Below are 14,917 nucleotides of genomic sequence, written 5' to 3'. Positions count from 1 at the left end.
CCCGGCATACGCAAAAACACAAAAGGAAATACCCTTGTACAATTAGCCAGTGGATTGATTAGGCTTGTTAGCCTTTTGAATTACTTTCCAACATGTAGAAATGCTGTGATTAATAACAATGAAGTTGTATTTAAAGTTATTGTCTTTTGTACCCTTCGCACTGTCGAGATGATTTGGTGTCACATGCCCTAGAAGACCACAATGGAAACAAGTATCTTGACTTTTTTTGTGTATGTATCCTCAACAATTTTGGTATATGCATCTTTTGCCTGGTGTAATATTTTATGCATTTTAAATTGTCAAATTAAATTACATTAAATCTGCTGTGTTAAAGAGTGTACAGGCGGCCAGGATTGCTTATATATTGCTGGTGCTGATCATCAATGGCTTATTGACCGCATTCATGATTTTATGTGATACATTTCAAAGAAAATATAGAAACTGGTTTAGAGTTAATCCATTCATCCATCTGTCGTCTCCTTGTCCCCCTCCCACAGACCAAGGAGACCGCCACCCCAACCGGAAGGCACGGGGCCAGCTGAGGACCAAGATAGAGTCTGGGGAGGGGACCATCCCTGTGAGGACCAGCAACACCATCCAGACATGGGACGGGGTGCTGCAGGGAGAGAGGCTGCTCACCATGTCCTGCAGTGACAAGATCGCAAGGTAACATGGCTTTGTGTCCCCTTTTTGGTATCCTTTTCCTCACATATCCTCCTCCAAAGCCGGCAAGATTGTGAGACACCACGTAAAAGTGGTGTGTTTCAATTCAACAATTTAATTGGACATTGAACAGAGTTTATATTGAATTTGACTCTAATTCTTGCCCAGTATTTGCACTTGGAAGTGAATCCTTACAGTCAGTAAGCTGGGCTGTTGTGGTAGATACAGCTGCAGTATATAACCAGAGTTAGGCTATTGGTGTCTGTGTTAAGGTGTCCGTTAAGTCGATATTAGTGCAGGGTGCGGATTCACCCATAAAGTTACGGTGGTGTCTGCCAATGTGAGCTGTGGTAATGTCACGGAAATAGACAGATAAAGAGGTGTCAAGACTTATAAAACACACACACACTCTGTCTTCCTTCAGTATGCTGTGACAGCGGGCTCTGGCATATCTACCCGCTACCCCAAAGAACTTCACCTACACACACACACACACACACACACACACACACACACACACACACACACACACACACACACACACACACACACACACACACACTCTGTCTTCCTTCAGTATGCTGTGACAGCGGGCTCTGGCATATCTACCCGTTACCCCAAAGAACTTCACCTACACACACACACACACACACACACACACACACACACACACACACACACACACACACTCTGTCTTCCTTCAGTATGCTGTGACAGCGGGCTCTGGCATATCTACCCGCTACCCCAAAGAACTTCACCTACACACACACACACACACACACACACACACACACACACACACACACTCTGTCTTCCTTCAGTATGCTGTGACAGCGGGCTCTGGCATATCTACCCGTTACCCCAAAGAACTTCACCTACGCACACACAAGCAAACACATGCACATGCACACATATCATGCATTGACATAGAGTATCTATCAGCCACTTCCACCCATATAGCAGACTCAGCGTTGCCTCTTTAATGCATATGAATCACTGATGTATATTAACCCTGTATTGCTGATTCTATGTATTGGCCAGTGAGAGGCTTTGAAGCCACCTCTCGGCCGTATTGGCACTCCCCAGAAGAAGTTGGGTCATGCCTAGATCGCATACAGCTTTTGTCAAATTTGACGTCATAAGTGTAATCATTTTTATATTTTCGATAACCCTAACCCTTTTCCTAACGTTAACCTAATTATCCTTACCTGCAGCGTTAATTCTCCTAACCTTCTGTGTAAGTTCTCCGAATCCTGCTACGAAAAGTCAATTTTGACAAAAGCTGTATAGCTTCTAGACAAAACCAAGGAGCAGGTTTTGAATGGAATTCTACAGTATTTCAAGTAAATGTTTCAAGGACAAAATGACATGTATTTAAGTATGTTTTTGTTGTAGTGGAGACAGTAACATTAGTACTTTCAACAAATTATACTTTAAGGAAAATATCTGTATGTATTTCTTAATCTTTTATTTTTGTTAGCTCACATAATAAATATAATTATGCATTAAGGTGTCTGTAATAGAATAAAAGTGGCAAAAACAAATGGTACATTAATAAATAGCTTCCAAAATATTTTTTTTTTTACGATGGTGGGGATGTGTCAAGATGGAGGCACGATGGCTTTAAAACAGCGCCCTCTGAGAGTCATCTCGTGTACATATAAATCATTGATAGGAAAAGCTTAATGCTTGATTAATAACGGTTTGGTCAAACTAGTTATTGATGTACTTCTGTAATTGCAATCATTTAGTGTGTTTTCAGCGAGTTTTGTTTAGATTGGCCTATGATAGAGTGCAGAAATTACATCCAAGTACAACAATAATATTGTACAAATGATTCATGGAGGATTGCAAAGTTGTGTAGTGGCCTGGTTTTCTAGAGCAGTTAGTTGTTTTATACAGTACCAGTCAAAGGTTTGGACACACCTACTTATTCAAGGGTTTTTCTTTATTTTTACTATTTTCTACATTGTAGAATAATAGTGAAGACAACACAACTATGAAATAACACAAATGTAGTAACCAAAAAATGTTAAACAAATCAAAATATATTTTAGATTTGAGATTCTTCGAAGTAGCCACCCTTTGCCTTGATGACAGCTTTTCACACTCTTGTCATTCTCTCAACCAGCATGAAGAAATATTTTCCAACAAGTTTTGAAGGAGTTCCCACATATGCTGAGCACTTGTTGGCTGCTTTTCCTTCTCTCTGTGGTTCTAACTCATCCCAAACCACAGTCACCCAACCTCAAGTCACCCGACGTGACTGTGGAGTCCAGGTCATCTGATGCAGCACTCCATCACTCTCCTTCTTGGTCAAATAGGGCTCCCGAGTGGCACAGCGGTCTAAGGCACTGCATTTCAGTGCTAGAGGCATCACTACAGATACCCTGGTTTGAATCCAGGCTGTATCACAACCGGCCGTGATTGGGAGTCCCATAGGGCGGTGCACAATTGGCACTGCGTCATTCGGGTTTGGCCGGTATAGGCCGTCATTGTAAATAAGAATTTGATCTGAACTGACTTGCCTAGTTAAGTAAATAAAAATAGCCCTTACACAGCCTGGAGTTGTGTTTTGGCTCATTGTCCTATTGAAAAACAAATGATAGTCCCACTAAGCGCAAACCAGATGGGATGGCGTATCGCTGCAGAACGCTGTGGTAGCCATGCTGGTAAAGTGTGCCTTGAATTCTAAATAAATCCCTGACAATGTCACCAGCAAAGCCCCCCACACACCATCACACTTCCTCCTCCATGCTTCATGTTGGGAACCACACAGGCGGAGATCATCCATTCACCTACTCTGCATCTCGCAAGGACATGGTGGTTGGAAGCAAAAATCTCAAATTTGGATTCCTCAGACCAAAGGACAGATTTCCACCAGTCTAATGTACATTGCTCGTGTTTCTTGGCCAAAGCAAGTCTCTTCTTATTATTGGTGTCCTTTAGTAGTGGTTTCTTTGCAGCAATTTGTGAAGACCTGATTCACACAGTCTCCTCTGAACAGTTGATGTTGAGATGTGTCTGTTATTTGAACTCTTTATTTGGGCTGCAATCTGAGGCTGGTAACTTTAATGAACTTATCCTCTGCAGCAGAGGTAACTCTGGGTCTTCCTTTCCTGTGGCGGGCCTCATGAGAACCAGTTTCATCATAGCGCATGATGGTTTTTGTGACTGCACTTGAAGAAACTTTCAAAGTTGACTGACCTTCATGTTTTAAAGTTATGATGGACTATCATTTCTCTTTGCTTATTTGAGCTGTTCTTGCCATAATATGGACTTGGTCTTTTACCAAATTGGGCTATCTTCTGTATACCACCCCTACCATGTCACAACACAACTGATTGACGCGAACACATTAAGAAGGAAAGTAATTCCACAAATTGACTTAACAAGGCACACCTATTAATTTAAATGCATTCCAGGTGACTACTGTACCTCATGAAGCTGGTTGAGAGAATGCCAAAAGTGTGCAAAGCTGTCATCAAGGCAAAGGGTGGATACTTTGAAGAATCTCAAATATTACATTTATTTTGATTTGTTTAACACTTTTTTTGGTTACTACATGATTCCATATGTATTATTTAATGGTTTTGATGTCTTCACTATTATTCTACAATACAAAAAAAAAAATAGAAATAAAGAAAACCCCTGGCATGATTAGGTGTGCCCAAACTCTTGACTGGTACTGTAGGTGATAGCACTTAGTTTCTAGTAGTTATCCTGTACATCCCACTTTGTTAAGGCCCAGTCTTATTGGATTCAGGCTATATCAGGGGCAGCTGATGGGGTCCAACCCAGGTGTTTTCGCAGTCAGCCCATGACCCTGCTCACTGTCCACAGTCAAGGCGCAGCTATCTATCCCTCCCCATTAATGTACGATGCAATCTACTCCGTAACTCTCCCTCCTAGTCCCTTCCTCCAATTTCAATGCCAACAGGAGTGTCACACACCTAATGTTTTTGAGCGAGCATTAATGGCCTTGCTATTATACTATGTAACTCGAGATGACAGTATACAGGTAGCATGTGCACTAACAGCTAACCTCATAGCTCATAGCCCGATTAGAGCAAGGCATAGAAAGTGTCACCACTTTACAGCACAGGACAGACTACCCTACACTTGTTCTCTACACAACAGGTCCTCTCCTAACCTAACCATTGCAACTAAATGGTGAGGTGGAGAAAAAATGCCCCTCCTGCCATCTCTTCCTGTACGAATGATTAATGACTCGGCGATGGCTATTTACCTAAATGCACTAGCGCTGTTTGACTTAGCCCTGCAATTTCAGTGTGTTTTTTTATACACCTTTCTCCTTGGATTACATGGCCTGCCCGGCGGCGCTAAGGTGATGGAGGTCTAGTTTACGGCTCCTTCCCTCCTGCTCCTGGCTCATTAGAAGTGTTACTCTCCAGAGTTGCTTTTTCTTTGATAAAGCAACTGATTGTAAAGGCCCTCAAAAGCCCCAATCACTTGAGCTTGATCGCCACTCTCCCTTTAGAACACTGAAGTGTGTGTGTATGATGCGTTGGTGGGGGAGTGTGTGTGTGCGTGCGTGCGTGCGTGCGTGTGTGTGTGTGTGTGTGTGTGTGTGTGTTTGTGTGTGTGTGTGTGTGTGTGTGTGTGTGTTTGCGTGTGTGCGTGTGTGCGTGTGTGTGTGTGTGTGTGTGTGTGGTGCGTTGGTGAGGGAGTGTGTGTGTGTGTGTGTGTGTGTGTGTGTGGTGCGTTGGTGGGGGAGTGTGTGTGTGTGTGTGTGTGTGTGTGTGTGTGTGTGTGTGTGTGTGTGTGTGTGTGTGTGTGTGTGTGTGTGTGTGTGTGTACATGTGCATGCGTGTTTTTGGAGAAGAGGTGGTGGTATACCAAGAACAGTGGTATGTTTTGTCTGATGATGTTTTTTGATTGTGCACCCCAGAGCCTCCATGGCCACTGAGTTTAGCTGCTATCACAAGGGGCAAAATCACGTAAATCAAATGAGGTGGGTGGGTGGATGGACTGAACAGCAGTAACGATACAGTCCAACTATCACCCCCCTCTCATATGGAAGACGTCCCTGCCGGGGGCTACTGGAAAACGAGTGGTCTCCGAGACTCATGTCTTGACTGCGATTCTAGTCGGTGGCTTAATTTCACACACTCTCACACACACACTGCCTCGGGTCAGAAGGAGGCAGGAGCGGCAGTTATCAAAGCTGTTTGTCAGGGTCTCGTTTCTGTCATCTGGTAATGGTCTGCCTGCGTGTGTGTCCTCTTCGAAGTCGTCGCTCGCCAAGGCAATTGGTATAGCTTCATAGAGCGTGTGGAAGGAAATGTATGGGAAAGATGGGACCGCTAATGTAACAACATAGAATGTAGGATGAAATAAATGCAATTGGATAGTTCCGAGTCAGAGGAGCCATTCCTATGTGTGTGTTTGTGCGGAAGTGTTTGTGTCTGTGGATGCGCATTTGTGTGCGAGTACGTTTTTGTGTCTTTATGCGTGCGCACTTGTACGTACGCATGTGTGTATGTGTGTGTGTGTGTGTGTGTACTTATGCGTGTGTGTCCCTCTGCTGCAGATGGAACGTGCTGGGCATCCAGGGATCTCTGATGAGCTACTTCACAGAGCCCATCTACTTCTCCAGCATCATCCTGGGCAGCCTGTACCACGCCGACCACCTCTCCCGGGCTATGTACCAGCGCATCGCCGACATCGAGGACCTGCCCCAACAGTTCAGCCTCAACAGGCCTCTACTGAGCGGTCAGTACCCTTCACCTTTAAACTTCGACTCCTTTACTTCTTTGCCCCCCCCCCCCGCCCCCAATACTCTCGCGCCTAGACTCTCATGCGCTCAGGGTCGTGTTCATTTTGGGGGACGCAACAGAACATGTTTTAAAACGTTTTGCCACAGAAAACAAAACAAAAAACGAGTCGAAGGTAGTCCCTTCCTGTTTCAGTCCCTCCCCGTTTTTCACCCGTTTGGTGGTTAATGCCCATGACACGGGCGTAGACTCTCATGCCAAAGAACACACCACGCTAGACTAACTCAAGTGCCACCGCATGCACACTCAAACACAACAATACTTTCAACACTTTGCTTAGGTGGCTAGGAGGAGGCTTAGTTGGCCTCTTGTCTGTTTCCTCACGCTTTCTCTGTGAAGACCAATGCAACCGGACACTGTGACTCCATGGGCAAACCCACAGTAGGCACAAGGGTAAACACCAATCATGTATAAATGTCTACGGTAAATACCCAGCAGGACCGTGGGGAATCACAGAGATGGGTCACCTACCGTAGTCTTATTGAAACACTGCAGTTGTCATCTGAGGTGACATTTACTTACCCTTCCTGTGTGAGTTTGGATAACTTCATGCCCTTTGTGCCAAATCGGTGGAATCCATGCAGCCATTTGTTATAAGGTCAGATCTGTTTAGATACTCTCAAAATGTTTATTTGACTCCAGGATTTTTCTTTGTGATATTTCATTATATATCCCTTTGTCAAGTTGTTTTGCGGCATTTGGAACCGGCTATGCGTTCTATAGCACATACAGCTAAAATAAAGTGCATTCCCCCTTCCATCCCACTGTCCAAACCACCTCCTACACCTGTTGTCAGGTTAGGGGCTAAGGCAGGGTGAGGGCTACCTAGTAACAGCATATTGTATTTTCCATTGCACGGCGCTTTGAAATGTGTTTCTATGGTGTGCCTGAATGAACATGGCCCTGATCTCCATCCAGATCTCACACAATGCAATTAGCTGTCCCGACTGGTGCGCTCAACTTCCTTCCTACCTACCTTACCCTCTCTCCTCTTCCTCCTCCTCTCTGTCCCCTCCGATGACTCCCTGAACTGCAGGTAAAGAGATAATGGGAGGGTTATTCACTTTTTTTCCGCTTTAGGGAGTTTTGCCGTGAAGGAGCTTTGCGCTGTGGACGCTCAGCATTTAGCCCTTTAAATCATAATCCCCCAGCCAGGCAGCCCAGTAAACTGCAGAAGAGAAAGGAACCGAGGCGTTTAACACCCTCCACTGAAAGAAGGATTTATGCCTCCAATCTATCTTCTCTCTAGGCCTCTGCTTGGAGGAGCACATGTACTGTAATAGAGGCTTTATCCCAAACACACTAGGTGGACATTGTAGCATCATGTTTTGATGGGTATTTTGTTAACGCTATCTCTGACAGATGCTGCTAGAACAAAGACTGTACAAAGACTCGCGACTTTGACCCGTCGTGCCCTCGCTTGTGGAGCAAAGGCTCGGGTTAACCACGATGAGAAGCCTTCACCAAAACCTGAAGAGTCATATGCTTTCATTCAGAGCGAATGCCTTGCTCTCAGAAGGATAAAGCGGGCATGAGTCACGTTTGCGGTTGGTTAGACTTGCGTGCTTGCTTTTAGAAAGGGGAGTTAACTTTCAGAGTTAATGCCTGGGCTCGTCATTGAATCCCATTGGCTCAGCCTTGCATGCTCACTGTTAGAAGGTGGAGTTAGAGCTGTTGAGTGAGTGGCTATCTGTGATTCCAGGCATCAGCAACGCAGAGGCGAGGCAGCCGGGCAAGGCGCCCAACTTCAGCGTGAACTGGGCAGTGGGCGACCAGGCGCTGGAGGTCATCAACGCCACCACGGGCAAAGACGACATGGGGCGCGCCTCGCGCCTCTGCAAGCACGCCCTCTACAGCCGCTTTATTCGCCTGCACTCCAAGGTACGGAATGGTTCGACACACACACACACACACCACAACGGCTCTCCTTGAATTAGTGTTTATGACTATCAGCACTACTCACAGAGGGTGTGAGACAAGCTGAAGCACAGATCAAGTGGTTGTACGTTTATGCACTTTACAAGTTTCTCCTCAATATCCTATTCAAAGTAGTCTTCTGCGTATCTCAACATCTGTTTTGCTCCCCTCCCCACGCCAGTTGTCATCCACACTGAGGATCAAGGTGTCCAAGCCCAGCTCGTACCACGACGCCAAGGAGGCGGCTGTAGAGTACCACAATGCCAAGCAGACGCTGATCAAGGTCTTCCACAAGTCGGGCCTGGGGGCCTGGGTGAAGAAGCCCATCGAGCAGGACCAGTTCTCCCTCAACTCCTGATCGGGAGATTAGGGGGGAACCTCTTCACTCAACCCACCGCACCCCAACCCCCCTCTAGACCTGAGAGAGGCTCTTCGAATCTACCAGCCACTGAGACTTCACGTGTGTGCGTGTGCGTCCGTGTGTGTGTGCGAACATGCGTGTGTGTGTGTGTGTGTGTGTATGTCTGTCTGAGTGTGTGTATGAGAAATAATGCACGTGGTTCTGGCCTCCTCCCTCCATCCCCAATCACTCTGCTCTCATTCCTCATCGCTGTGACGTCATCACTTGCTGTGTCTGTCTGTTTGTTTTAAACCAACTAAAATTCAAATACCTTTTTATGTCCTTATGGCAATAAAAATGTATGGTATTTTGAACTGGAATCCTTTTAATTTTAATATTGTTTTTGTAAGATTTTACATGAGGTTGTCCATATACCATGTAGTTACTAAATAAGTACTTCTGTAACTAGAATGTACAATGATTGGCCTGATTCCATTTCTGTCATTCAGTTTAATGTAATTTCACTAGGAAACCCAAATGCCGTATGATTTCATGGTATATTTTTTTTACGTATTGTGAGATTTGACCTTTTCTTTTCCTATTTTATTACATTCTTGCCCCTGTATTAAAAGCACATAGGAAATGATGCTAAATACAGTCATTGAATCATCATTCATTTGAAATGTTCTCGTGTGAACATTTTACGCTTATTTATTTATTTGATGACGATGTCGGTCATTGAAACCAGTCCCAGTCCTATTCCATACTTGAACAGGGGCCCTGGTGGAGGCTGTTGATGGTTCCCCTCGAGTCCTTTGGCCTAGAGAGTTTAGGGGATTGGGTAGGCGCTGCACGTTTTTTCTTATTGACTTAAGCCATGGCTTTGCATGGGAACTGTCTCCGAGGTCTGCAGAGCTGATTTGGTAGGGAACCACCAGGATCTCCTCGAGTGAATTTTGAATGCCAGCATCTTATTTCTGCACAGGCAGCTTCAAATCATTTTTCTCTCTTTGTATGTGTTTGTTTTGGGGGAGGGAGGGGCTTTGTTTTTAGAATTGAAACTTTTGACTCTTTTTTTGTTGTTGTGAGGATTGAAGGATTGCACTGTAACTGAATAATGACAGGAATGAAGTCTTTCCATCAATGACACTGCATAGGAGCTACATTACACCTTCATAAGCATGAGCCTCATGGACATTATGCATCCATGCCCTGGGCATTTATAAATGCTTATGTTAACAACCTCAGTTTGAAATGTCATGGTCATGCAACACAATTACAATTAAGGTGACATAACACATCTTGTGTCAATCTGGGGTTGTTATGAAGGTGTAAAGTAGTCCATATGTCATGTCATTCATAGAGAGCTGGGAAGAGCTTATGTCATCATTTAAATACCTTTTAAAGGCCCAATGCAGCCGTTTTTATATCAATATCAAATCATTTCCGGGTAACAATTAAGTACCTTTACTGTAAAGACTTTCTGGGAGTAAACTAGCTGTTATTGGCAGAGAGGTTTTGAACTTTCTTTGTTATTGGTATATTAATCAATTTACAGCATGTGATGTCACCATGGAAAGCCAAGACTCCCACCCATGCAAACCTGCTGATTAAAAAGTCCTGTGTAGATTGTATTTTCAACCAGCAACTATCAGGAAATAACACTGATCAACATTGTTTCACACTTTTCTAGTGTTAGTTTAATCAGCTGTTGTACACAATGATATAAAACACAGGAAAAACTGCACTGGGCCTTTAAAGGCAACACAAATGCTGATTGCTCATTGTGTGAGTAAACTTCCAAGGGAACACAAAGAAACGCATGAGAGTTTTTACAAAGTTGAGTTTGGTACCACCCACCCACCAAATGACCAATCTGTGTATGCTAGCTCCAAGTCCTATTGGTCCATATACCTGGGTATTCTATAAGCCCTGTTCTCCACTGTCTGCCGTGTGCTAATCTTTTCTATTTCAACTATTTCTACAACATGATCAACTCTGGATGCCAGTAATGACAACTTGGTCATATACCTGTAATATCAGCATTGTACATTTGTTTATTATTGAACGTTGTGCGTGGCACTTGGTGGCCAGTGACAAACCACAATTTGAACCGATACGCTGCAAAGGGATTGATATTATGAGATATTCTTTACTTAGTGTATTTTTATATCCAATATATTTGGTTCAAAACAGCAGGGGGAGGTGTTTGGTTTGAGTCCCAGCATTGTGTGTGTTGTGTGTGTGTATGTCTCGAGTGAGGTGAGTGTGTGTGTGCGCATGACACAGCTCGATAAACGTCATAACAGGATATTAGAGATTGCTGTGGAATCTTCACCAAAGATTATGTCCTTGTGTTTTCCCACAATTTTCTTTTGAGCTACAAAATTTTTAAAAAATGGGAATTATTTTTTTAACATCTGTGTTTCTCACACACAAATTGCTGATTAAAATATTACAATGTTTTAGTTATTGTACTTTCATTTGACCAATTTATTTGATTTGTATAGAACAATGGGTTTGTGTTCTGTTGTAATTCCAGCTTCGTGATGGAATCTTACTTGTCGGGCTCTTTCAGTATATCTGTAGCTGTTGATTACCAAGGTGTAAATATTGTGAACCTCTCTGATGTTATATTGCTGTGGAATGATGGGGATAGGATTAATACTGGTCAAAAATGTGATGCCTGTGCAACTATTCTTCCTTCACTGTCTAGTTCTTGTTCCCCCCCCCATGAAACTGCTGGGATGTAATTTGATTTGTTTTTGTCCTTTACTTTTTAAAAAAAGCTAGTCAGGTTCTTTCACTGCAACGGCCAGAGATTTGCTAGTCCTTGTAGAGCAAAAGTCAAATGTCCTGTGTTGCCGTGTCCTTGTGATACAAATGTATGTTCGGAATCATGTACGTCCCCCCTACCCCCACCGACAGAGGGGGAACCATGCCACGATGCAGGCCTCAGCCAAGAGAACTGGATCAAGGTCACAAGCAATATAACCCCCAACGCCCCTTTTAATGAGGCCCAACCAGGAACGGGAGCAAAAAGAATGGCTCCCCTCCCCCTCTGTTTCCCCCCCTTGTCGTAATCTCTTTATAAACTGACTGTCTGAAACTTTCTTTAAAGACTGCCTGCTTCTCTATAGTATGTTCCTTATTTTTTTGGACTGCACTAAAGATGTCAATCGATGATGTCATGACACAAACCGTCCCCCAAAATGGACAGGTCGAAACTATTTCCAAGAAGCTGAACTGCAACCCTATAACCTAGTGGTCCCCGTGGTCTATAGTCCCCAGTCGGTCGTTTGGTCAAGACGGTCGGCCGCCCTGACCGCGTGGTGACTGGTGACTGTTAAGTGGTCCCTATGTGGTCCACTCGGGTGGTCAGAGAACTCCTCCACCCTCCTCACCCCACGTCCGCTGTGCAACCTGTACCCGGACCACCATCTTGCATGTGCTCCCACTCTGAAGCTGCACCTAAAGCATGACGACATACTTTTAAAGGACTCGTATGTAGAAAAATAACGGATAAATAGATATATTAAAATGAGCAAAAAATAAATAAAGGAGACCATAGTTTACTTTCTTTCGCGGTTGTTGTGTCATTCTTTGCGACGTGTGCGTGGTTGTATACTGTTGTTGTGTGGAACGTATTGAGCCCATGAAACACACAGACTCCTTATCAGCAAGCAGCCTCCCATCTAGCCCTTATCTTTCTGCACCATCCCACGCCGAGAAGAAACCACGCCAAGATCTAAAACAAGCGCTATATTTTCACATAGAACATTGTAAAGAGAGACGGTATTGTTAGGTGTTACTCTGTCGTCAGTCGGTCTGTCAATCTCAAGGTTCAACGGGATTAGTGGACATGGGCTTTCCTTCCACTTTCATGTTTTACCTACAAATAGCTCTGGAGGTAAGGCAAGGCCATCAAAAGGGGATGCTGTGACGACTAGGTGTGTATGATGTCTGTCTGTCTCTGACTGTGTGTGTGTGTGTGTGTGTGTGTGTGTGTGTGTGTGTGTGTGTGTGTGTGTGTGTTTGACCTTGACGCCCCTGCAGTGGCCGGTGGAGATGCTAAAGGTGTGTTTCTGAATTGGGTTCGGTTCCTCCAAAGAACAACTCCAAATCAATGTTGTCCTGTAATAAAATCAACAGGGTAAAAAAAAAACATTGATATGAAAATCAGCATCAATACTTGTTGTGGGTGTGTGGGATATGATTTTCAGGATCATATAAAACACAAATATCAAATTCTTACTGAGCATGTGAAAGCCGATCAAAACATGCCTAATGACGAGCCACGGCAGTGTACACGAGTAGCCTAAAGGAAACTCTTCCTGTCCTCCATTATTTAGGACTAGGATCTGATCAAATAAATAAAAAATTACTCTCTCAAAGGTAGCAGTGGCTAGGAGTGAAATTTGGGTTAAATAATCCTTAACCTAAAACCTATACTTACATTGGTAACATTGTGGTTGGCTGTTTTTTTGTTTTGTTGGAATGCTATTAGTGTCCCCAAACCCCTCCTGAACTGTGTGACCAAGTCTCTGATATAACATCAAAACGCTTCAATTTCTTCCATCAGCAAGCGATTGAAGGGAACATAGCTGCAGTTGGTGTAAGAAGGGTAATAGTTTAGCTCTGGGTATCCTTTTGCTGCATGCGTTTTGCCTGAGTGTGTGGGTGTCAATGACTACAGTATATGTGAATGGACAAAGCCATCGATCACGTGACACGATTCCTTTTTGAAGACTCAATAGCGCATTGAAGCCAAATTAAGTCAGTTAAGGCCTTTGCTGACTACGATTTTAGCCGTTTTGTGGCACGATTTTGCCACCCCAGACAAAATGTCCACGTTGTCTGCAAATTCTTAGGTTGTAAACAATTTTCGGACGTCTTGGCTCGTTCAGTTGTGACAAGGTCTAAGTACCACTATGTGCAGTCATTGGCTCCGACAAAAGTTCTGGGAGTGTAACATTTGTTTTGACTTAATTGTGTAGTGTGGCTGGTGTTCCGAGCCGATCCCTGTGACGGATCAATAATATTATTACCGTGAATAGTCAGATGAATATATTAGTTCGATGACACATCTGAAAACAAGCTTCCTGATGGGATTTTGATAAATGCACAAAATCAGCAAACAAAAGAAACATTTTATTTTGCTGAAGTCTATTTGAGTTCGGATATATAAGGTTTGTATGTGAAAAGTAATTCTAAAATGCATTGCTACGTTCAGCTTTTCGAAACACACTTCACCAGAGCATAAGCATCAATTGACGATTGCGCTGCTGGTGCTGGCACATACGCAGATCAAATACACCACTGCAGTTGAAGTAGCCTCTCAAGCCAATCGCAGAATGTGACGACAGAACTGAAGCAAATCGTACAATCTGGCCAAGTTGTTATCAAGATTTGTATTTGGTAACATCGAACAATGTGACGTGATAATCGTAAAAGACGCACAGTCTGCAAAGGCCTTTAAAATGACGTCACGTGGAAACATGTGCAGTTTGAGCTACTCCAGGAAGTGACTTTGAAGAATTTCATGAGATCAAATGTTCCATAATGCATTCATTACACATCTATAGGCATTTTATGAATGTGTTATAACAGGTCCCAACCGCATATTAAAGATTTATGAAATATATCCAAAGCATATCTGTAGCACATTCATGTCATGCTATGTAAGAGGTCATATTTAGGTCTATCTTAATAGATGCATCATTACATTGACAGCGCAGTGTCATCATTACGGCTGTTCTCAAAAGTGTGCTTCTGCCATACCAGTATTAGTGAATACGTCAAAATATATGTATGCTGATATATAGCCTGTACCAGCCCCATTTCCCCCTCTGGCCAGTATACACCTGTGACTTAACTTCTTCACTAAGGTCAATGCTTCATGAAGATCCCCAGAGGGATGAATCCTCAGGTTACATTTAACAGATCAAATAATGTAGTTGTGGGTCATATAACTATTTTGTAACTCATTAACAGCCCTCCTACACACGACATTTAAGATGGCCGTACTGGTCTATAACGCACACATGATGGGTCTATGTATGAATTCCATGCAGTCAATGTAAAGTCAAGTCTATTTTCCCATTCATGAAGCATTTATAGCCCTTGACTTTTTCCACATTTTGTTATGTTACAGCCTTATTCTAAAATCGATTGAATAACCATTTTTCCCCGTCAATCT

General features: G+C 43.5%; 1 protein-coding gene across 4 annotated transcripts in view; it reads left to right on the top strand.

Moving 5' to 3' along the window:
• Nucleotides 1-12,298, top strand: part of adarb1b (adenosine deaminase RNA specific B1b) — a 173,957-nt gene extending 161,659 nt beyond the window's left edge. For 3 of the 4 annotated variants that reach the window (XM_035773173.2, XM_035773172.2, XM_035773170.2), the window contains 4 exons: nucleotides 498-666; nucleotides 6,218-6,399; nucleotides 8,164-8,342; nucleotides 8,560-12,298. In XM_035773173.2, coding sequence (XP_035629066.1) covers nucleotides 498-666; nucleotides 6,218-6,399; nucleotides 8,164-8,342; nucleotides 8,560-8,736 — 707 coding nt within the window. In that variant the 3' untranslated portion in view covers nucleotides 8,737-12,298. The remainder of the gene's footprint in view (nucleotides 1-497; nucleotides 667-6,217; nucleotides 6,400-8,163; nucleotides 8,343-8,559) is intronic. The other variant, XM_035773171.2, reaches the window with a different exon arrangement.
• Nucleotides 12,299-14,917: the final 2,619 nt, after the last annotated feature.

This window comes from Oncorhynchus keta, chromosome 7 (assembly GCF_023373465.1).
Source record: "Oncorhynchus keta strain PuntledgeMale-10-30-2019 chromosome 7, Oket_V2, whole genome shotgun sequence".
In the NCBI taxonomy this organism is placed as follows: domain Eukaryota; kingdom Metazoa; phylum Chordata; class Actinopteri; order Salmoniformes; family Salmonidae; genus Oncorhynchus; species Oncorhynchus keta.
Note: the sequence above shows the minus strand (reverse complement) of the source record. Positions and strands in the feature narration are given on the sequence as shown.